The sequence below is a fragment of the Leptonotus elevatus genome, chromosome 20, assembly GCF_054856555.1.
Source record: "Leptonotus elevatus isolate MCC_2025b chromosome 20, RoL_Lele_1.0, whole genome shotgun sequence".
Classification (NCBI taxonomy): Eukaryota; Metazoa; Chordata; class Actinopteri; order Syngnathiformes; family Syngnathidae; genus Leptonotus; species Leptonotus elevatus.
In genome coordinates, this window is record NC_141258.1 from 3,857,045 (window position 1) to 3,880,437 (window position 23,393).

General features: G+C 41.1%; 3 protein-coding genes across 6 annotated transcripts; 2 read left to right on the forward strand and 1 right to left on the reverse strand.

The window, feature by feature from the left end:
- Positions 1-354: 354 nt before the first annotated feature.
- taco1 (translational activator of mitochondrially encoded cytochrome c oxidase I) lies at positions 355-5,690 on the reverse strand. 3 transcript variants are annotated; one of them, XM_086065143.1, is made up of 6 exons: positions 5,623-5,690; positions 1,981-2,202; positions 1,780-1,886; positions 1,465-1,598; positions 857-1,022; positions 355-742 (listed from the first exon to the last, which is right to left on the reverse strand). In XM_086065143.1, exons 2-6 carry the CDS (start codon positions 2,192-2,194, stop codon positions 533-535), a joined length of 831 nt encoding a protein of 276 aa, XP_085921269.1. In that variant the 5' UTR covers positions 2,195-2,202; positions 5,623-5,690; the 3' UTR covers positions 355-532. The 3 variants fall into 3 exon arrangements, with proteins under 3 accessions (XP_085921269.1, XP_085921270.1, XP_085921268.1); XM_086065144.1 differs by lacking the exon at positions 5,623-5,690 and adding an exon at positions 2,290-2,413; XM_086065142.1 differs by lacking the exon at positions 5,623-5,690 and having other exon boundaries at positions 1,981-2,416.
- pth3r (parathyroid hormone 3 receptor) lies at positions 3,271-12,916 on the forward strand. 2 transcript variants are annotated; one of them, XM_086065140.1, is made up of 13 exons: positions 3,271-3,545; positions 7,122-7,227; positions 8,478-8,588; positions 8,683-8,807; positions 8,887-8,981; positions 9,049-9,205; positions 9,887-10,040; positions 10,109-10,169; positions 10,235-10,301; positions 10,652-10,746; positions 10,827-10,968; positions 11,049-11,090; positions 11,715-12,916. In XM_086065140.1, the coding sequence occupies exons 1-13, from the start codon at positions 3,465-3,467 to the stop codon at positions 12,177-12,179; spliced, it is 1,701 nt and encodes a 566-aa protein (XP_085921266.1). In that variant the 5' UTR covers positions 3,271-3,464; the 3' UTR covers positions 12,180-12,916. The 2 variants fall into 2 exon arrangements, with proteins under 2 accessions (XP_085921266.1, XP_085921267.1); XM_086065141.1 differs by lacking the exon at positions 3,271-3,545 and adding an exon at positions 6,603-6,684.
- A 1,301-nt stretch (positions 12,917-14,217) lies between these two features.
- On the forward strand, positions 14,218-23,131 carry rundc3ab (RUN domain containing 3Ab). The gene is made up of 11 exons (XM_086064947.1): positions 14,218-14,544; positions 15,986-16,101; positions 17,274-17,401; positions 17,490-17,575; positions 17,659-17,748; positions 17,828-17,908; positions 19,405-19,570; positions 19,663-19,820; positions 21,079-21,198; positions 21,291-21,391; positions 21,455-23,131. Exons 1-11 carry the CDS (start codon positions 14,450-14,452, stop codon positions 21,595-21,597), a joined length of 1,284 nt encoding a protein of 427 aa, XP_085921073.1. The 5' UTR covers positions 14,218-14,449; the 3' UTR covers positions 21,598-23,131.
- Positions 23,132-23,393: the final 262 nt, after the last annotated feature.

Here is a 23,393-nt window from a genome sequence, read left to right on the forward strand (position 1 = left end):
TTGTTCTGCTCTAATGGCTAAAAAGGTTTAAGCGATTACATGATATGTCAAGAAAATCCTACCTCAAAAAAGCGGATTTTTTTTTTATCTCTAAAAAAAAATTGGGGTCAAGAAGAACATTTCAGGGGGTTCTCGACAGCTATTTGGTATTCAACTATTGTATAATTTACAAACTAGTTTTCTATGTCTTGCGTATTTTAAAGTTTCATTGAGCAGTCAGAAAATATCCTCCATAGCGTCCCGAAAGTGTTCGACATGTTGCATGCCATACCACTAATGTGTTATCTTATTGACTGCATTGTTGCCGCTGTAATAATGCTGCGAGGGTGAAATGATCTGTGATGACATTTGTCCTTCAGTTTTGACCTTCACCTTTATTGCTGCATTGTCAAGCGTCTTCCACTTGAAATCATTATTGTAGTTGTTTTAATTAATACAACAAAATACCACACACAGAAGCCCACAATTTGCACCAGTTCTTATTATTTACAATAAAGCATCAAAAGTGTCCACAGAGTCTCATGAAACCCTCTCAGCTCAGAGCCTGGACATTGTCCCAGATGCGAACCACGTCCGGACAGTCACTAAGGGCTTCGATGAGCGCGGAGGCCGCCTCCAGCTGCTCCTGGTCCAGAGGCAACAAGTCGCGAGGAACAAACTCGGAGTCTGATGACATCACCTTCATCCCCAGCTCCTCCAGGGACGCCCGCACCTTCCGCAGATCCGCATTGTCACAAATGAACTAGAAAAAAACCCAAAAAAAAAACACCGTCAGTGAGTACAGATGGAAAATCTCAAGTAGAGTAAGTATTTGTACTTTGTGTGATAAACAATGGTTCATTTGTTTTTGCTATACCCGCAGGAGGGGCGCTTCGTCCTCCTCGTCCTCCGTCTCTTGGACGTCCTCCGCTCCAGCCTCTATGGCCAGCTCCAGCGCTCGGTCGGCTGTGACATTCTGACCAGGTACCACCACCACGCCCTTCTTGTTAAAGTTATAGAGGGCTCCCTCTGATAGCGCCCCCCTGTGGATGGATACACAATCACACCTGGTTCAGGCAGGTACCCGTTATGGAATTAGTTATCAGGTTGGATTTACACTACAATTCAGTTTTTTCTTTATTCCATTCAGAGTGTAGTGTAGAGAAGGTAGTACTTTACTGCCATCTTGTGGCATCTGTAGGCAATTATATACTTTTTAGAATAGTCAATTCAATTGATTTCATTCGTTTGTAAAAGAAAAAGACAATATAAAGCAATATTGAAATTCCAGTGTTGATGCGTGTGGAGTTATTTACATGACATTATGGCTTTGAAATTGCCCCCCCCAAAAAAAAAATATATAGGGATTAAATCAGAAATGGTAAATTGGACCTGCTGTGTAAATCCTTTCTTTGTGTGACATTAAGATAAATGTTTTGGCTGTAAAATCAAGAGTGAAATAAACAAACTGGAAGCCCGCCTGACCCGTTTTTACTGAGGATGCTTCTGACGTCCTGCAGGCTGCGCGTGCTGTTATCAGTCAGGACTTCAATGAGCAGAAGGTATCCACCTGGTCCCCGAGCTTCAAACATCAACGGTGACATCGGCTTAGCCTTTTCCTGTGGGCGGAGAACACAGAAAAGGCCTTTATCATGCGCTGTCGTGTAATTGGAGGCGCACGCTAATTGACAAATGTCAATGCCACCTCAACCCACGATCCTGATGAGGTTAAGTGTGTAGGAAATGTGCTTAGGAAATGGATGCATGGAATAGAATTATGACCCAAGATTAGAAACGCACCGCATTCTTCATTACATTCTCGATGGTTGCTTTCGGTATGTTCTTGTTTCTGCACTGCTCCAGGAGATGGGCTAAATTGAGGTTCATGTCTGGATTGGGTCCGCCTTCTGCAAAGGCAAATGATTACTCAGATAAACAGAGATTAAAAAGCTTCTACTTCTTCTTTTTTTTCTTTTTTTTAATCCGTCCAGTTATGCTCACCTTTCACCACATTCTTGATCAACATGACAAACTTGGCTATCATTCGCCCCCTCGCCTCATCTTTAGGACCTTTAATGTGTCTCACTTTTGACCACTTGTTGTGGCCTGCGCACAAGGCGGGGCTCAGGTGCACAGCCCGGTAAGGAGGACACCTCCAAACCCGCTCGATAGGTCGCACGGTCCGGATAGCTTCCAGCACCACTCGCCCCGCCATGCCATGCCCTTCACATACAAACACAAACTACACGGTTCTTACCGACTACAGTAACATGGCGATACAGATTCCACCCAAACGGGCTGTCAACTTACTTCTGCTAAACTTTGTACAATGAATGCAATTAAGACTGCTTAATGTTCGATAATTTACAAGTTTTAGACAACGTGAGACCGTCCTTGTTATGAACTCGTCACTTCCGGGTATGATGACGCGAGACGAAGCCAGGCTTCCGTATTACCAAATATTCAGTGTAATGCATTCCATGGTTGTTTATATATTTATTACGTCTTTCCAAATAGTTGTTTTATTTACATATTTACTCTCAACCATAACTACGGACCCACGCCAAAACTCAAAATTATAAATTCCGTAATATTCATCAACCACAGCACGCGAATGCCACTTACTTCCTGGCTCTCAACCAATCAACCGCCTCTCCGTCATCCGAACCGTGCCTCCAAAATTTGGAAAGCTATAACGGACAATTAGGCCCGCTTGTAATTGTTTTGTTTATTATCATTATACGATCAATTAATTACCTATTTTAGGGTTCTCCACATGAGCGAAAACCGGCCCTTTTTTGGTCAAAAACTTCCTACAAATTCACTCAGTATCACCACTGGACAGCGAGACAAACTTGGCTTCAATGATCCATACATTAATTTGAACAGCACGTCATCCATTTTCCTTTGAAGCAGCTATTTTGTAATTTTTTGGCTAATTCATTCAAATTTGCCTGAAAAAGCCCCATATCATAATTGGGTATCTTGGACTTTTTTTTTTTTTACTTATGCCATACTATACGTATTGTAAAGTTTGATGATCATTTATTTATTTATTTTAGTAAAAAGGTGGGGACTGGTCATATCTAAAGGCAAGTTTAGTATACAGTACTTGATATTGTCCTGTGTGTGTCAGTCAAGATGAGACCTCTTGTGAGAGATAACCTTCCAAACAACTGCAGGAGGAGGAGGAGGTGTCCTCCCCAGTGCTTCTTCCCTCTCTCTCCTCCCCACAAGGTAGCACGTATCTTCTGCACTTTCCCTTTCTCGCTCTCCGTCATTGTGTCCACTGAGCCATGCGGAGCAACATCACAATCTGAACAATCATGGTGCACCAAAGAGACCCTGAACTGTAATTTGTTAATTTTTTTCCCGACACAAAAAAAACACAGTCAAGAGGAAAGGAGCTCAGGTGAGAGTTTTGGGATGAGTGGACATGAGGTTTCACGTGGAAAATTTAACAATACCCAGCTGAAGTTGCCACAATGAAAGACATCGGGATGTTGCTTGGACTTGGACTTGCTCTTTTGGTTCTTCTTCACAGTGTAATAACTGTTACAGCATTGGTAAGTGGGGCCCTTTTCATGTTTAGTTGATTGACTTGTTGACTGTATCATACAATTCCAAATTGGTAAAAGAGTACAAGCTCAGACAAGGGTTACATATTTTCTTTTATTTTATTTTTGCAAGGGTGCCAATTTGTCAAAAAAAATCATAAAAAAAAATATTTTTTTTTTACTCCAGCCCTAAACTATGGTTGAAAAAATACAGTATATACTTTAAAATGTCATTTAATGTTATGAATCAAACATTGTCCCACAGCGACATATGAATGTAAGAAATGCCACTCCCGACTTGAGGCCAAATATGGAAAATGTCACAGAGCAGTGAGAAGTTTTTTTTTGTTTTGTTTTTCCAGGAAACATGGCGGGCTTTCAGCAGAGATGTAAAAGCAATGGAAGCCGTATTTTAGACATGCGTCTAATTTGATTTCTAAAATCCAAAGACAAACAAACGGGCCCCTTACTAGAGCGCAGACCTCAAGCAGGTGGTAAAATTCTTAACAATATAAGTAGTATTAAGATAGAAGAATGTACATTTGCGCTGTTATAAAATCCTAATGTGTACGGTAATTGTGTTTTATTTGAAGTTTGACAGTAAGAGTATTAGTAGCAGTTTTTTGACGAATTGAAAAAAGAACTGAAGAAAAATAGAACTCTTGAATTTTGCTCCCGCAAATCAAAACAAACATTTGAATTTTATTTTTTTGCAGCAGCCTTAAAGTAGCAGTAAAAAAAACAAAAAAAAAACTTTTCTGTATCCTTTTTTGGGGGGGGGGGGGGGGGGGGGGGTCTTGACCAACATTTGTTGTTGGATTATTAAAATGTTTTTTTTTTTTTTGTTTAGTTGCCTCATGACCAAAGTCACGACCTGCCACGCGACAAGGCAGGCATCTAAACCTCCCAATCTCCAGCATCAGATGATAACCTGGTGTCTGCTTTTCCTCACAAATCCCCATTTGCACTGACAGCCCAGGCACCTTTCACCTTTCACCCTCCGAAAGTTCATCTTGGCGGGGTCGATGGCGAGCGTCCATCTCGGGGACGACGTTCGGCCAGCTGCTCGCTTGGCCTCAGAATTAAAAGTTGTGGACACGGGGGCAAAGTGCTGTCGGATAATTTATTGCCATCTGGACATCAGCACAAACGTATTGCACTCAATTATTTTACTCATTGTAGATTTATTACTAATTATTTTATATTATTTTATTTTATGTGAGTCCTCATGGATTTCACTTAACATAAATGGGTTACTTGTTTTTGTTTAAAAAAAAAAAAAGTATTTCTAAACTTCACGTATAAATATTTTTAAGGCAATTTATTGAATGTTTATGTTGCCATGGCAAACCTAACATTTATAATGTACATTGTTTATAAATATATTAATTTGGGAACCTCATACAATCACACAGCCTTGTGGGTCTAACATGGTGTCAACAGCACAGAGTGTGCAATATTTTCTTTAGCTGACACACTCAAAATAGTGACTGAACGTCCAGCTTGAAAAGACGAATCTCTCGCCTTCCTTATTTTTCATGCGTTTGAAATGTGACATGGCGCATACGTGACGCCACATTCCCAGACGGGAATGCTAATTGTGGAGTCCCAGAATGCTTCACTTCAAGCCGTAAACACGAGTTCCTCTTTCTTCTGCATTGCAGTCTACTGTTGTTTGCTTTCTTTCTTTAGGAATTGAGTCTCCTCCTGTATTCTATTTGTTAATTATTAGCTAGCTACCTAGCTAGCATCAGGGGCTAAAGCCAAACTGTGGCAGGCTTTTTACTTCCATGTGCTAGCTAGCTAACTGCCTAGCTAGCTCCCATGGTGCTCGTTTACCTGCTATGGAGCTAGCTTGCTAATAGCTAATTAGCTAATAGCTATTATGCTAATAAGGGGCTAAAGAAAAACTGTGGCAGGCTTTTTACTTTCATGTGCTAGCTAGCTAAATTTTGTCATTTGTTACTCACAGCTGTATTCAAGAGGCGATTAATGGCATAACCACTTGGCAGTGAGCTCGAGCCCTGTGACTAACTTATCAAATCTTTTCTCTGAGGAAAAGTATGGACAGCCCTCATATACATACCTGATATATTCCATCAGTCAAACCACATGCTGGAGCTTCCGCTGCGCTGTCTGTAACGCACGCAACACGCAAAAACGCTTCTTCCAGGAATCACCACATGAGATTCACCGCCGCGATTGCATTTCGCAATATGTCCGTATTGACTTAGGCTGAGCGTTCGCTTTCTCAAAACAAATGATACCCGCTCAACATTCCGAACCAAAGCCAAATTCACCTACTGGCAGTTTATTTTAATGGGCCGCTTAATGAAATGTGTCTTTTGGGTTTCTTGACCTTTTTCTTTGACGTCGAATCCACTATTGAGATGTTTAGAGAAAAAATAGAGATTTAATGGCGATCTCTTGCTGGTGGTCGTGCTAACATTGAATCCCGTGAAGCAACTAAAACCTCAAACCTAAAAACAAAACAAAAACTTTTATACGAGAACTCATAACCCGACGCAGTGTTATTTTGTTATTTTTTTATTTTTTGCACACAAAGGCCACACTTGTGTCCCGCCGCATGTTCGTCGGGGGTTAAGAGCCTATCCGGCGGTGGGAAGCAAAAGGGGTTGGCGGCGCATCATCACATACCGCGTCCTCTCTCAACTATTTCACAACACCTTGAGGCAGCTCATCAAAATCTTCCGGAAGAGCTGACAGATTGCCCTAGTTGGTGAAAAATGGTGAATGAGCCGACATTTCTGCGATTGTTTGTCTTTGGCGGTGGTCAGCGGCGGGAAGTGACAAAGTCTAAATACTGCTTCCTGCCACGCCCATTTGAAGTTTGCTGTCAAACTAAACATCACACAAAGCGAATTCCACGTTGCGTATTTGACCAAATGAGTTATGACAGTCTGTTAGCTTAATGCTAACTCACAATAGAAAACGCCATAGATAGCTAACAAAACAGGGAGCGCTGTTCTTGTTGTACACGATTTGGCCACTGAGGGACAGTGTGGTTCCGTGTGTTCTGATACACTGTTCAGTTGTAGCCACATTAGAGAGTGGAAGGAAAAAGTCACGATCAAGTTATGTCAATAAAAGTTGTTGTTTTTTTGCAGCGTAGGAAGCGCATATGCCGGTGAGTAATATTAAAACCCTCCTGAAGCGTTTTGTATGAATAGCCGTTCTTTTGAGTGATAAAAGTAGCGCGCTAATTAGCATAGGCAAGTCAGACTGAAGTAGATCATGATGATTCTTTGTACAGCTATAAATTGTAGCAGAAATCATTGTCAATCAATCGCAGACCCAAAAAATCGGAATCAAATCCAAATACTCCAAGTAGCTATAGCTTAAATGGCGCTCTGTGCAAGCGCACGCACACGGCCACCAACAAAAAAAATTCCTCAAATTCCCCTTACAAACGGCAATGACTTTGTTCATGTTTGAGTGGGTGTTGACCCCCCCCACCCCAAAAATGGCGCCCTGTGCAGCCTCACATATCGCACATACCGGAAAGTGGTAAACTCTCACGCCCGCGCAATCTGACAAGCAATGTCCATTTTCCCAACTGGACAGGTGGACTCCGATGACGTCATCACGCGGGACGAGCAGATCTTCGTGCTGATCGGTGCTCACGCCAAGTGCGAAAACAGCATCAAGTCGCAAATGGCCCTCATGCAAGGTCTGTTTGCACTTTTGCTTTTATTATGATAGTCATTAAAGTTTCTAAATGCAGATGACCGAAATTGCTTTTGGTTATTTGTAAATATAATTGAAGGTCAGGAAGAGTGAATGCATAATGGGCGAGCGCCGTTATTGCAGTCGTGATATATCGCAGCTGATACGATACAAGTGAACGCAGGTCATATCCTGCAGGCCGGCGGAAGCTCAGACAAAGGCAAAGCGTTTCTCATTCACGCTGTGATGCAAACGCAGATGAGCGGAAAGATCGCCTCAACGCTTTCGTGGGACAAATCATCGAGATGCTGCAGCGCCAGTTGAACAGTTCGAATGTGGATTTCATTTTATTTTCCATTTCATATTTCATTTCATATTTCAGTTGATCTGTCATTGTGAGTAATTATTTATTATTTATCTATATACATTTTGGTACACATTTTGAGGCATCACAATTGACTTAAAGTTTATTTCAGGTTTCACCTTATATTTTATTCTATTTATTGTAAGTTATTATTTGAAATACAATACAAATAAGATTTGTCTTTTTTAAACCATTTGTGATGTTACAATGTACAAGAATGTATTGTGTATTCCCTTGGGGGGGGGGGTATTTTTGAGACCCATTTTTTTAGGGGACTAGATTATTATTATTATTTTTTTTATGGAATAATTTATTTAAGTTTTTTAAAGAATAATTTTTTCTGTTTTTCAGACAATTTTTTCTTTTTTTGGAACTTTTTTTGTGTTTTTTAGAATGTTTTTCCTTTTTTTCCTGACTATTTTCCCCTTTTCTTTTAAACAAATATTTTTTTCTATTGTTTTTTTGTTGACATTTTTCAAATCTATTTGGGGGGGGGGTCTTTCAGTTTTTTGGAATAAGGACAGCCCCCCCCCCCCTGTTTTCCCCCCAAAAATGTATTGTTATTTTTTGGACACATTTTTCCCCCTGTTTTTCAGAACATTATTGATTTATTGGTTGCTTTTAATAATATTTTTTTCTGTCCTCCATGAATTTTTTTTCCTGACCTTCAGAAAAGTATGTTGTTGTTTTTTACTAAATAAAAAAAATTATGTTATCCAATAAATATTTTTTTTTTAAAAACTGAAATAAAATAAAATACAAAAATAAAGCCTGAACCGAATTACTCAGAATTACCCCCCCCCCCCCCCCCCCCATCACGTGAATGCAATATGCTTCCGTTGTCATTTTTATGATTTATCATTTATTTACCTTCTTGGGGTGCGCTGCAGAAGGCGACTGCATCCCCGAGTGGGACGGCATCATCTGCTGGCCGAGGAGCAGCGCCGGTCAGCTGGTGTCAGTCGGGTGTCCCGAGTACATCTACGACTTCAACCACGGAGGTAGTAGCGCGCCTTCTAATTAACCCGCAAACATCCCCCAATGCGCTGCACTCGGAACCTTTCACATGGCGTCGACGTCTCCGACTGTTTCCAGGTCGCGCCTACCGCCACTGCGATGCGTCCGGCAACTGGGAGCAGGTGTCCGTCATCAACCGGACGTGGGCAAACTACAGCGAGTGCACCGCCTACTTGTCATCCAATTACAGGACTCAAGAAGAGGTGCTATCGAATAAATATTCAACAAGTCGACTCCATGGGTCGAGTAAATGTGTCTTGTGTTTTTGTCTTTGTCATGCAGAAGGTGTTTGAAAGACTGCACCTCATGTACACCGTTGGCTACTCTGTCTCTCTGGCGTCTCTCCTGGTGGCCGTCTTCATCCTCTGCTACTTCAAGTAAGATGAAGCTGACGTAAAAAGTTGACGTATGTACAAATGTAAAGTATATCGCTCATCTCTTCAGACGGCTCCACTGCACCCGCAACTACATCCACGTGCACCTCTTCACATCCTTCATATGCCGAGCGGTCAGCATCTTCGTGAAGGACGCGGTGCTCTACTCAGTCTCCGGTGAGGGTGCGGAAGCAGAAGCCGAGCTCGGGGAGCAGAAGCAGCACATGGTAAGATAATAGTCCATATTTGGGCATATTCGCATTGGTGGCGATATGGAAGCGTTTCAGTGTCTGAATTTGGGTTTTAGGAATTTAGGAGTTGGAATTCAGTATGTGTTGTATTGGTGGATTAACAATAGGGATGGGCGAGACATGGCAATAATAATAATTAAATTAAGTTTTTCCGGCAAATTTTTTTTCATGTATTTTTTAGATTTTTTTTTTTTCTAATAATTTTTCATGTTTTTTTCATGTTTTTTTTTTATTATTATTTTCTGCCATTAAAACATATGTATTCAGAAAAAACTGAAAAAAAGAATTATTTAGAAAAAGCAGAGAAGAATTCAGAAAAATGGGGAAAAATATTAGTCCAAAAACCAGAATAAAATCAATTCTGAAAAACAGCACAAACATTGAAAAGGCTATCAAACGGAATACAAATTATTCTGAAAAACAGTAAAAAAAAAAAGAAGAAAAAGAAGAAAAAAATTGTCAAAAAAACTCTTTAAAAAAATGTGTCCAAAAAACTGAAAAAAGAAGAAGAAAATATTTCCCATAAAACTAAACAATAATATCTTTGAAAAAAGTAACAAAAAATAACCTAGTAATAATGAAATGAAATTAAATTAAATTTTAGCATTAGCAGAAAACATCCTTTGCTTTCTCTTTGTGTTTTTTGTGTGTGTTTAGGCTGGCTGCAAAGTAGCCGTCACCTTTTTCCTTTACTTCCTGGCAACCAACCATTACTGGATCCTGGTGGAAGGCCTTTACCTACACAGCCTCATCTTCATGGCCTTCCTCTCTGACAAGAACTACCTGTGGGCCCTCACCATCATCGGGTGGGGTAAGCCTACTCGGGACGGGAAGAGAAGGCGGGCTCATGCAGATTTATGGCCGTCGTTCTATTTTCAGGCGTTCCGGCTTTGTTTGTGTCCATTTGGGTCAGTGTGCGGGCGTCACTGGCAGACACGCAGTGAGTCAGCGTCAGAATGGCGGGAATTGAAAATACAATTGGAGATGACATGTTTGGTTTTGTAGGTGTTGGGACATCAGCGCTGGAAATCTGAAGTGGATTTATCAAGTTCCCATTCTGGCAGCCATTGTTGTAAGGAAAATACACTTGGCGGTCACTTCATTAGGTACCACAGGAATAAACATTGTTACATGCAATAGTAGTCACTCGGGATGTGCGAGTACCAATATCGGCTTTATTTTATAGGCAAAAAAATAATTCTGACGTGGAGTAAGTCCTCCTTGGCAGTAGTTGGCGCTGTACTATGGCAGTTTGCCACATCAGCGTTAGAAAGAAAACTTTGTTCACAATTTTTGGTCATTGAATTCAATGAGATTTGATCAAAAGTACTACTTATAGAATATGAAGCTATTGAAGTGGCCAGTGAAAAAATATTAACATTAAAATATGAGTGAATTATTTTTGATGCTCTCTTTGTGCAGGTGAACTTCCTGCTGTTTGTCAATATCATACGCGTGTTGGCCTCCAAATTATGGGAAACCAAAACTGGAAAACTGGATCCTCGTCAACAATACCGGTAAGAGGATCTCTCCCTTCAGGGACCTGCTTGCCCTTAACCGCTCCCACAACATGTTTTACGTGGAACTTCCCCTTCAGGAAGCTTCTAAAGTCCACGCTGGTGCTCATGCCCTTGTTTGGAGTCCACTACATGGTCTTCATGGCTCTCCCTTACACGGAAGTATCCGGGCTGCTGTGGCAGGTGCAGATGCACTACGAGATGTTCTTCAACTCGTCGCAGGTGGGACAGAGTCCACACGTCGCGTCTCGTTGTGTTGAGGAAGGTGATTTGGGAATTGATTGTCAATTTTATCGTTTTAGGGATTTTTTGTGGCCTTCATCTACTGCTTCTGCAATGGCGAGGTAACGGTGGGACGACGTCACGGCACAATATTGAGTCTGAGCAATCGGAATGGCTAACGCTAGCGAGGCTAATCAGGACAGGGCCTGACATAACGTAGTTCGACTGGACAGGTTGTTGTGACTGGACAGGACAGGACAGGATGTGACTGGACTAGACGCCGTGACAGGACAGGACGTGACTAGGCTGGTTGTCGTGACGTGACAGGACAGGACGTGACTTGACTTGACTAGACTAGGCTGGTCGTCGTGACTGGACAGGACATGACAGGACAGGGCATGACTAGGCTAGTTGTCGTGACAGGACAGGACGAGACTGGACTAGGCTGGTCGTCATGATTGGACGGGACGTGAGTAGACTGGTCGTCGTGAGTGGACAGGACATGACTAGGCTGGTCGTCGTGACAGGACAGGACGTGACTGAACTGGAACGAGCGTGACGTGACAGGACCTGACTTGCCTTGACTTGACTGCGGCTGTGACGATGGCTTGGCTGTGACGACGGAGACTTGGCTGCCACTTGACTTGTTTGAAATTTAAAGATGAAGATTTGAGACTTTTCAGACTTGCATATTTGTGACCTACTATTCCATTTTTCATATTTGCTGACTTCCGTCCATCTTCCAGGTGCAGGCAGAGGTGAAGAAGGCGTGGCTAAGAAGAAGCCTAGCATTGGACCTCAAACAAAAAGCCCGGATAACCAGCAGTAACGGCGGCGGCAGCTGTTACTATGGCGGCATGATGTCGCACGCCACCACCACCCACAGCGTCTGCATGTCCGCCGCCAATCACCGAGCGTTTCCCCTCGCCGGAGCCGTGGTCGGCTATGGCGGCGCAGGCGGCGGGGCGGGGCTCAGGCTGCCCCGCCAGGCCGGCCTCCACCCGCAAAGCGGTCTGCCCAGATACGCGGCTGGTGAATGCGAGAGCTCAGGGATGGCGGCGAGGAGGTCGGGAGGGGCCGGGGGGGTCTTTGCGAGGCACGCGAGAGGTAGCAAGAAACACGATGAGCCTAAAAGTTCTCTGGCGGAGACACCCGGAGAAGCGGATCCGGACTCTTCCTTGTCTGTGAAAGAGTTGGAGACTGTCTTGTAAATATCTATGGATTGCGTTCATATTGTTTGGTGAACTTCTTACTCGTCGTGCTGTACTGGGCAAGCTAACACAGTGGTGACTTTAGATACTAGTGTACCGACTTGTGAGTTTTAGTTCTTTATGGAGGACCAAAACTGCCAAAATCAAATCAATAAAAGTGGAAATAAAAACAGACAAAAAAATATGATTCAAAAATTTAATACAAAAAAATTATATCAAAACAAAACAAAACAATTAAGCAGTTCACGTTTACAGTCTTGTTAACAAACAATGAAGCTGTAGACGGGCTAACAAATAGCATCGGCGTCACGGCGTTATGACCTTTTAATCAATTGACATGTGACAGCTAAATTAACAATACTCACGTTCAACTAACATTACTGCAGCTTACAGAGCAATTGGGACTGTCTTCTTCATGTCGTGTGTCTGTATTATACTGCCCCCAGGTGGCCAAAGCGCGCACACCCGAAGGTGCAGCACAGTGTCCATTGAACTGAAGCACAAAATGTGTGGAAAACGGTTTAATTCTTTGCATTCTATTTAATTCTTTTTTTACTCTGTTTTTATAAAGAAGTGCTTTTAAAAAAATATATTATTTTATGTTTTTTTCCGTATGTTGGAACAGATTACACAGCGTTCTGATTTAATATTTTGTTTGTGGAGTTTGAGTTAAGCAGCAAAATTTTGCCACTTGCTGTCGATTGAAAATGACGGTTGACAGCAAGTGACAAAATGGCCGCCCCCTAAGATGTGATGAAAACAGGTGGATTTTGCTGCTTAACTCGCAATATTAATCAGAATACTGTGTTTAGACTGCATGAAACTGACTTTTCAATATTGGGCCTAAATAAACTTTCTGTGTTCCAATTTAAATGCCACGGTAACTTATGTAAATGTGATCATTCCTTCCTAACAGTTGGCTGTGGTCAGACACGTCTAGACGGGTTGGGCGCTGCAGTGCAGCCTCGTCGTCGTTCTCTGTTTGTTCATCAGTCCCGACGGGGCCCCCCGAGGGCCCACGCAGATGCCTTTGGCTCCCAAGCGAGTGCCCTCACCTTCCTCCTGGCCAGCCACCTTTCCACTTTATCACCTCGCAACACCGTCCTGAATTTCACACGGGTTGCTTAGAACCGGACTCGCGCAGAAAACCGTACCTGAACCTGCACCAGCATTCGCGTGTATGCGTCTTGTTTCTATTTTTATATAATAATCAGAACATCGAGTACATATGCACAATCTTGCGATCGATCCGCTTCCTGTATCCAAGACACAATTTTACCCTAAATTCTGTTAGCTCAATGCTAATGTGTGATAACAAACAGCTCGGTGAATGAAGACCATCAATGGAGTGCAAAGCAAGGGATACGTGCAGCAATAAACATTTATAGACCAACAATATAACAAATGAAAGCATATATATTTTTCATCTTATGCAAGGAATGACTAATATAAATTACAGTAATTGTGAAGCTTGTTCATTTGTCTACATGAGTATATTATACTGCCCCCGGTGGCAGTAGAGGTGGACATAATGAATTCATCCTAATTCATGGACTGTTTAATTCTTTACATTCTATTAATTCTGTTATTATACATGCGTATTAAATAAACTATTATAGAGTGCTATTTTCCTTATTAAAAAAACAGGGCAATGTTTTTGTGAGGTTTCCTAGGAAGGCTGGAATGGATTAATGGCATTTCCATTTGTTTAAATTGGGAAAGATGATTGAAGTGTTAAAACAAATCGGAGAAAAAATATAATATATTATAAAGATATTTATATATTTTATTAATCTGTAAAATGGTTAACACATCCAAATACTGTAGTTTTTGTTTTATTTTTTGGTCACGCTGATAAATAGCACATATAACCTGTTGGGGAAACAAATCAAAGAAAATAAATAACTAATATATATTTAATATATATTCATTGAATCTGGCAAATGGTTAAAACCTCAAATTGGTGTCATTTTTTGCTTTTTCTTTTTTTGTCGCTCTGATCTCGTCGCGTCACAGTGACGTCAGAGAAAGGGGCGGAGACACCGTGAACGACAGGGAGAGCGCAGATGTCCACCACCAGCGGTCTGTTGGCGATCTTAAAAATAAAAACAGAGTAACGGCACACGACTTGTGTGTCCCGCTTGCATCATCTCGCGGCTCCTCCGAGTGTTTCCTTCCGTCGTGGGTGGTTGTCGTCCGGGGGGGGGGGTGCATGAGGCGGACCGGTGTCAGGAAGGGAGGGGTCCTTTGATAGCGGGGCTGCTGGCCGGATGGAGCCGTGCTGTGTGGCCATGGGTGAAGTGTCGAAAAAAGCATCCGCCCGGAATGTGGCGGTGGAGAGGAAGAACCTCATCACCGTCTGCAGGTCAGTGCTACTTTACCAGACATTTGCTATAACCTAACCTCCATTTGTGCATTTATTTACGTCACACTTCCTTTTGTTGTTGGTACTCAGTTCTCAAATGACCTCAGATGACATCATCCTATCAGAAGTCCCTCTTACAGTGACAGCTCAGTGCTGTCAGAAAAATGTCCACAAAAAACAACAACACACACAACAAAAAAAGGGGCTGGGTGCGAGTTTAGCAATGTCATCTTCCATTTACCCTCAGCCCGCTGATGGCGTGGTTGCCGTGACGACAACCTTCTCGGGGCAAGGTCTGACTGGCACCCTGGGGAATCACCATATAAGAGGCCTGTTTGCACTTGTGCACACCTTTTAGTCCATTTGGCGTTCTCATAAGTGGGTTCTAATGTGGGGTTGAAGCTCTCATCACTTGTGTTTGTTCTTTTGTCTCACCCTTGTGTTTTCTTTGTAGAAATGTATTATTAGCAGCAGCGTTGATTTATAATGATATCGACAAGGTGCCTGCAGGCAGTTTCTAATATTTTAGTTACCTTATTTTGCCCCGAAAGGGTCTAATATGGCTTAGAGATGCACACCATTATTATTTTTTTAGATCCAGTACTAATACTCGATCATGTCTGGCAATTATTTTGAAAATGCATTTTATTTTAGTCAAATTTTGTTCCAAAGCGAGCTTTTCTTGAACATGCTATGTTTCACTCAAATATAACACTTGGACCGAATACCAACTCCCATCATGTGTGACATTCTCACATACTTGAACGTAGTAACCTGTAACTAAATATTTCAGTTATGTGCTGTAACGGTTTGAACACTAGGGGGTGCTATGTATAATGAGTACATAGATAAAAGACGAAGAAAAACTCTCTTACACGGAAGGTAAATGTCAGGCTGGTGTTCATACTTAGCTTGTGAGGAAATACGCTGTTTGTAAATAAAGCAGGTTACGTGACATGTAATACCACCCCGCAACTATAGGGGCAATAGTGAGTAACTGAATCATTGTGTTTATTTTGATTATGAGAGCCACCAAGTGATTTGCCTTCTGTGTACTTTTGTCTACTGAATGACACATTGATGCCTTTGGAACAATGGAGAGTTTGATCACTCGCCTCGCGGTGGCATGAAGGCAAAACATGCAAATGAGTGTTTCTATGGAGCTCAAGCTGGATTTAGCCGTGAGCTGTGCCGGTAACCGATCACGTACGCGCTATATTAAACAGCACAGTGCATCATCAATATAGTTACGTCACGTACGAGTCATCTAATTGATCCGTCCAGTAAAATGTGACTGCGCTTCTACTTGAAAGCTCGCCAGAAGCAATTTCCTTTAAGAGTGACATGAGTTCATTTTGGGTGGGGCAACGTGAGTCCTCAGTAGATGAATGTAGCAGCTATGCATTATTTTTTTTTCATTCCTTCCTGTGCTTCCTCACAGGTTTTCAGTAAAGACCCTCTTGGAGAAATACACAGCCGAGCCAATTGATGACTCATCGGAGGAGTTCATCAACTTTGCGGCCATCCTGGAGCACATCCTCAGCCACCGTTTTAAAGGTACGTTTGTTTCTGTCTGGTCAAAAAGTCCGGCAACATCATCAGTGCTGTCACTATTGAATCTTTTTATATTTGATTATCCTATTCATTATTCCATTGAATAATCAAGTGTTTATGTTCCTGTCTTCTTCTGGGCATGTTTAGTGCATGACTGCCCTCTACTGGTTAAGTGATGAACATCTCAAACTGAGTGGCAGGTTATATTTTGCAATAACTACGGCCTAAGTGCTTTTTAGGACGTCCAGAAATGATTTTCCTATGTTTTGGAGAAGCTCGATGTGCTGTGTTGTCTTTAAAACCCCCACTAAGTACAAAGTCCAGGTCCAGAAAGTAAAAACAAGGGGTGGGAATCTTTGAATGTCTCACGATTCGATTCTGATTTTTGGGCCTGCGATTCGATTCAGAATCGATTTTCGATTAAGAACGATTTTTGATTGACAATGATTTGATTGACAATGATTTTTGCTCCAATCTATAGATGTGCGAGGAATTGTAATGATCTACTCCAGTCGGACTCGCTAATGCTAATTAGCTAATTATCGTGGCACTTTTATCACTCAAAAGAATGGCTCCATGCTGAAAAAAAACTTTTATTGGAATATCTTGATCGTGACTTTTTCCTTCTACTCTAATGTGGCTACAACTTAACAGTGTATTAGACCTCGTGGAACCACACTGCCCCTCAGTGGCCAAACCGGGTACAACATGAACAGCGCTCCAAATAAAGGCACACACAGACAAAGGCAAGACAGTATAAAATAATTTAAATAAAATTGATTTTGGGACATTTAAAATCGATTCTGAATCGTACTAAATGAGAATCACGATTCTTATGAGAACCGATTTTTTGGGCACACCCCTAGTAAAAACCCTGCCACAGTTTGGCTTTAGCCCCTGATGCTAGCTAGCTAGCTAGCTCCCTAGCAGGTAAACTAGCACCATTCGAGCTAGCTAGGGAGCTAGCTAGCACCTGGGCCACCTGTTTTAAGCAGACAAACAGCATCCACCATTCTGCCACTAAATGGTGCACTAACAAGAAGAAACATGGTTCCGGCGGAGCTTCGGGGCCGATTTGGTCCCGGAGGCTTGAATTGCTTTTAGATATCAATGTTGGTTATTTCTTCTTCAATGACAGAAAGAAATTAAATTCTTTAAAAAAATATATATTTCAGGTTCTGGTAGCTGGTTCGATGGCCAGAGGAGTTTCTGGGACTACATCCGTCTGGCTTGCGCTAAACTGCCAAACAGCTGCATCAGCAGCATCGAGAGCATGGAGAACATCAGCCACTCGCGGGCAAAAGTAAGTCTGGGGATGGAAATAAAAACACATTTTGACTTAAGGCAACATTCTGGATTCAACTTGACTGTTTTTGGGTCGATCCCTTCAGGGCCGAGCCTGGATAAGAGTTTCCTTGATGGAGAAGAGGCTGTCAGAATATATGGCGACTGCACTTCGGGACACGAGGACGACAAGGCGAGAGACAAAAATCAGTTATGTATTTATTTATTTATTTTGAGATGCACGACGACAACTCAAGTTGTTTTGTGTTTCTGCAGACGCTTCTACGCCGATGGCGCCATCATGCTAAGAGAAGAAGCCTCCGTGCTAACCGGGATGCTGATAGGCCTCGGAGCCATAGACTTTAGGTGACCTTCATATTCCAGGCACTTTGCGTGTCAAATCTGATGTTACCTTTTCTTATCTGCGCGTCGTCTCCTTTGACAGTTTTTGTCTTAAAGGGGAAGCCTTGGATGGCAAATCCCCTGCAGTTGTTGACTACACGCCATATTTGAAATTCACACAAAGGTATTTATTGCATTTATAAACAGACCTTTGAATTCATTTGAACGAGTGGTATCAGGCGATTACAATTTTTTTTTATCGTAATTAATCGCAAGGCATCAATGTTAAATCATGATTGATCGCTAATTTTCTGTTGTACTAAATGTACAACAAAATGTACAATGATACTTTTTTTCTAAATTTAGTCAACAGAAATATGGACACATCTTTTAGTCATAGATACAGTAATTTCATAATAATTCATAAAATTGAGGTAAAATTAAAAAGATGAAAATAGTGTGATATTGATTTTTGTTGAGGTCATTATCTGCCACTAGATGGCACAATTGGATTTGTAAGACATTGGTGACAGCTCGGTGCATTTTTCTTTTCATATTAAAGGGATACTAATTGAGAAAAAGTTAATATTTTGTCCACAATTAATTTGATAACTTCATTATTTTTCATGTGGCATTAATACTTTTAAAAACAAATTTTTCCACTTGCTGTCGACTGAAGATGACATCACCTGTGCTGAGGAAGTAGGTAACGACCAATCATGGCTCAGTTTGCTGACCAAAACCCAGAAAACAGGTGAGCCATGATTGGCCGTGACCTACTTCCTCAGCACAGGTGATGTCATCTTCAGTCGACAGCAAGTGGAAAATTTTGCTTTTAAAGGTATCAATTGTTCATAAAAATAATGAAGTTATCACATTAACTCATTCACTGCCATTGACGGCTATAGACGTCAAAAATTCATTTGAACTATTTCTATTAGTTTAACATTTTCCCCCACTTTTGTTAACAAGAGTAAGAAAAACTAGAATTTTTTTAATTGCATTAGAACAGATATAAAATTTGTGATTAATCGTGAGTTAACTAGTCATTCGATTAATTATGTTTAAAAATTGTAATCGCCTGACGCCCTTAATTTTTTATTAATCTTTTCTTTTTTTAATGAAAAGATTAAAAATGTTTTTTTTATAATCTTTTCTTTTTTTATGAAAATGTAAAAATTCTTATTATAATAATTAATCGCATGACTTCACTAGTTAACTCACGATTAATCACAAATTTTATATCTGTTTTAAATGTACAATAAAAACAATTCTCGGTTTTCATACTCTTGTTAACAGAAGTGGAAAAATGTTAAACTAATAGAAATAGTTAAGATAATTTTTTGACCTTTTATAGCCATCAATGGCAGTGAATCAGTTAATTATAGACAAACTATTATCTTATACTGTTGAAAATGGCCCAATGAGTCAAGTATCCCTTTAAGAACTATCTCATCTTTAACACAAAGTAACTTGTGAAATTCTGCACATTTTTTTTAATTCTAAAATACAACTTGACTGCAGTCTCCACAAATCTATGCATTAATATTATATTTATTACTGCTAAATTTTGACGTCTGCTGCGTTGTGACTGAAACAATTTGTAGCGCTAAAGGAAGTTGAAGGCACTCATTTTGACACCCCTAACTTTAACCAACCGGATCCTGATCCCCGTTCCAGCTACGACTACGTGAGCGACGACGACGACCGCCGGAGTGTTGACAGCAGCACGAGCGACGACAGCATCCCCGAGCATCCTTACGTGCCTCTGGTCGCGGACGAGGAAAGCTGGAGCACAAAGTGCCGCAAGATGGAGCAGAGGTTCAAGATCGTCCATGCTCAGAAGGTATGTCGTCATTTTTTGGGGGGGGGGGGTGTCGCTTCATGTTCGGAATTCTGGTGATGGAAATGTACACGCGTGGGGGCGCGCGTTGCCAGGGTTACTTGGAGGAGCTGGTGCGGCTGCGGGAGTCCCAGCTGAAGAACACGGAGGCGGAGAACAAGAAGCTGAAGGCCCGCCTGGATGAGCTGCACGGCCAGAGTCAGCAGGAGAAGAAAGAGCTGGAGACCGTCGTCCTCGAGCTTCAGGAGCAACTGTGAGTATAAACTAGTGAGAGGCCGACAGGAAACCGATAACCAAGCCGATATTCATTTGCAGTAAAAGAGAAAATATGAGCGTCAAAAAAAGAAATTGCAGGGAGCTTCCAGGGTCATCAGCATGTGCTAAGCTAAATTAAAAACTAATAAAGTTTTCCAAACTGCCATGGATGTTTGTTTACATTAGTCAACTGGAACCTAACCGTTTAACACAATCGGTAAGTAAGTCAAACTAAAAGTGAATTAATTACACGTTGTCGCATATTCAAAACAACCGCGTAATGTTGCTAATTCTGCTAGCTTAAAGCTAACACACAATGCAAAAGACCTTAGGCTAATAAGTAGCATTGGTAGTTGCAGCGTTATCCTCTTCGAACTACGACTAATATTACAGCAGTTGACCGAGTCCTTGTCTTCTTCATTTATGGCTTCATGACTGTTATACTGCCCCTGGTGGCCAACACGTGTACACAAGAGAGAGTCACAATGAATTAATTTGTTAATTAACTCATTCACTGCCATTGACGGCTATAGACTTCAAAAATAAATTTGAGCAATTTCTAGTTTAACATTTTTTCCCCACTTTTGTTAACAAGAGTATGAAAACCTAGGGGAAAAAATATTGTATATTTAGAACAGATATCAAATTTGTGATTAATCGTGAGTTAACTAGTGAAGTAATTTTTATTAACATTTTCTTTTCTTTTCTTTTTTTTTTTAAAAAGAAAAGATTATTAAAATAAAATAAAATAATTAAAATTACTTTAAAGGAAGAAGAAGAAAAGATTATTAAAAATTAGGGGCGATTAAAATTTTCCGTAATTAATCGCATGACACTAGTTAACTCACGATTAATCAAAAATTTTATATCTGTTCTAAATGTACAATACATTTTTTTCTAGGTTTTCATACTTTTGTTAACAAAAGTGGAAACAAATTTAAAACTAATAGAAATAGTTCAAATTAATTTTTGACGTCTATAGCCGTCAATGGCAGTGAATGAGTTAAAAAATATATATATAGTGTAGGGAGTTCCCAGTGTCAGCATAATTTTTTATTAAGTGGAAATTTAAATAAATCCATAAATGAAAAGTTCCCTGTATCTCACTGAGCGACAAATACACGCGATATGCAAATGTAGCTCATTTGGGGGTTTCGTCAGGGTTCGTAAAAGGTTCGCAGACAGTGAAAACGTTTTTTCCGATTACCCTCCCCTAATCAACATGTCCCAATATTTCTCCCATTTACATCTGACAGAACAAGTTTGATTCCATGCGACACCAGCCACTTGGCCAAAGACCCGACCGTCCCGCTGGTGAACCAATGGCCTCTGCTCGAGCCGTACGACAGCCGGGATCACGTCAAGCTCTTCCGCAGGTTGCTGATATTTTCCTCTGCGCATGCCTATCTCAAGTAACTCTGTATTTTAGATTGATTCAAGTTGTTCGCTACCTTGTCCGGGCTTTCAGGAGGAGTTTCCCTAGCACCGAATTGCTATCAGTGGAGATTAGCCTGGATTCAGACCCGCTAAGGCCGGAGGGGAAGCAGAACGGAGGCGCCTGGTGCACAGGTAAACAACACCGCTGTTTAAAAACAACAGGAATAACAGCTCAAATGTTGTCCTTGCGCACAGAAAAGGACTACACCCCTTCTCTGATGGGACTTTGCGGCTCCTTTGGCTCCCTTCCAAGTTGCAAGTCGCTATCAAGCCTCAAGTCCAGTGAGTGCCTGGTCAACATCAGCACAGAAAACAGTCCTGCCCTCTCTCCCAGCTAGGGGCCGCCAAAGCCAACACTTTCCGTCCACTTTCCAGACAGCAAAAGACAATTTTTCCGTGTGAAACCAAACGTCAACATTTTGGACTGTCACCACTTTCCGTCCCTCTTTTGACTTAACGCTACTTTTACGTGTTTGTGAAAGAGTAGCAGGACTTTTCAAGAAAAAAACAATTAGCTGCTGTACTGCCTGACACCCTTCTTCACACACTGTTATTGTCTACTTTTTTTCTGTGTCTTATCAGTCAGATTCATCAGTTTTTCTTGACTGTCGTGTAATAGTGGCAGATGAGCTAGTAACACCAACACAAGCACATTGTTTGCTAGCTTCTCTAAGTGAATACAGAGATTTCTTTCGATATCATTTATACATATTTGAAGATAAATGCTAAACACATATTAAAACTTGAGATCTCTACTATAGCGCTACTACTATAGTTTTTTTGGGCCATGGCTAAAATGGTTCCACTTTGTTAGCATTAGCAGTTACTCGGCGCAAGTGCGACGTAGATTAGCTAGCTAGCCCACACCTCCACCTCAAAAAGTCATAAACCGTTTATTTTTTACTTGTAATGATGTCAACCAAAAAGATAACAATACTTGCGTGCCAGTTTAGATGTTGCCGAATCAAAGATTCGATTTTAGGATCTGATATATTAGCATCAGGCTAACAGGGTTAGCATAGGCATTACAGTGCGAACAGACAAACGCAAAGTGATCATGACTATGCAGAATGAATGTTTCCATTGTCTTTTACCGCCCCAAAAAATTCAGCGACTGTCCAAACCGCATATACGTGACCCTCATTGTTTTGCTTGTGAATTGCGCTCTCTTTTTTTTTTTTTTACGATTTGTTTGTTTCACGACATAACCAAGTAACATCATGTAGAGTCCTGTAATAATATTTTCAATGAGAGCTACGTGGTACATTGTGTTATTTAAATGCAATAAACTTGCCTTTTTTTCTTTTTTTTTTAACAATTCAATGTCAACATGGAATGGATTTGCGTGCTTGATGCTAATCAACGTGTCAGTTAACTCACCACATTTCTGTTGGCTGCACAATAATGAAGCATATTTCACCAACTGAGATCCTTTTTGGTGGGTCAGATAGACAATTGTGTTATCTTATACCATTTGCATAGATGCACATTTACTTCTCAGTTTAAGGGGGAGGCTACTTGGCTTAAAAAGGAGGGCATGGCATGTTATCTGTGTCTCCGTTGACAGTCCCCACCATTGGCACTCCCTTTTTGCACAGAGTCGGGACATTTATCTGCCACAATGCACACTGCCGCACACACACACACAGGCTCACACAGACACACACTACCCCAAACCAGTCCACCCAGAAGATGTTCACGCATTAAGAGGAATTGTGGGTTACGTGCTCTGGCCAGGTTGGATTCAATCAATGGCTTTAAAATATCTACCCATCAATCAATTTTCTTGTCATTAGGATCATTGTTGAGCTGGAGTCAGCCATTTTGAGGCAAGAGTATGACTGGTTGGGCATTCAACAGGACAATTTGGTTCATGGGTGTAACACTCATTTTCATCACATCATAGTTATGAATTCTATGCAAGTATTCCTATGTCCAATTACTAATATGTTTCAATATAGAGTTCAGGTTTCTGTATTCTATATCGAATGATGTCTGTTCATAAAAACATAACTGCACAATGATTTTCCGAACATCCTGTACCACTTTTAGGTCACTCAGTCATTAATGACACGTATCAAAAGTGTTGAAAGTGATCCTTTAACGTGTTGAACGATGATGTTGCGTTTATTTT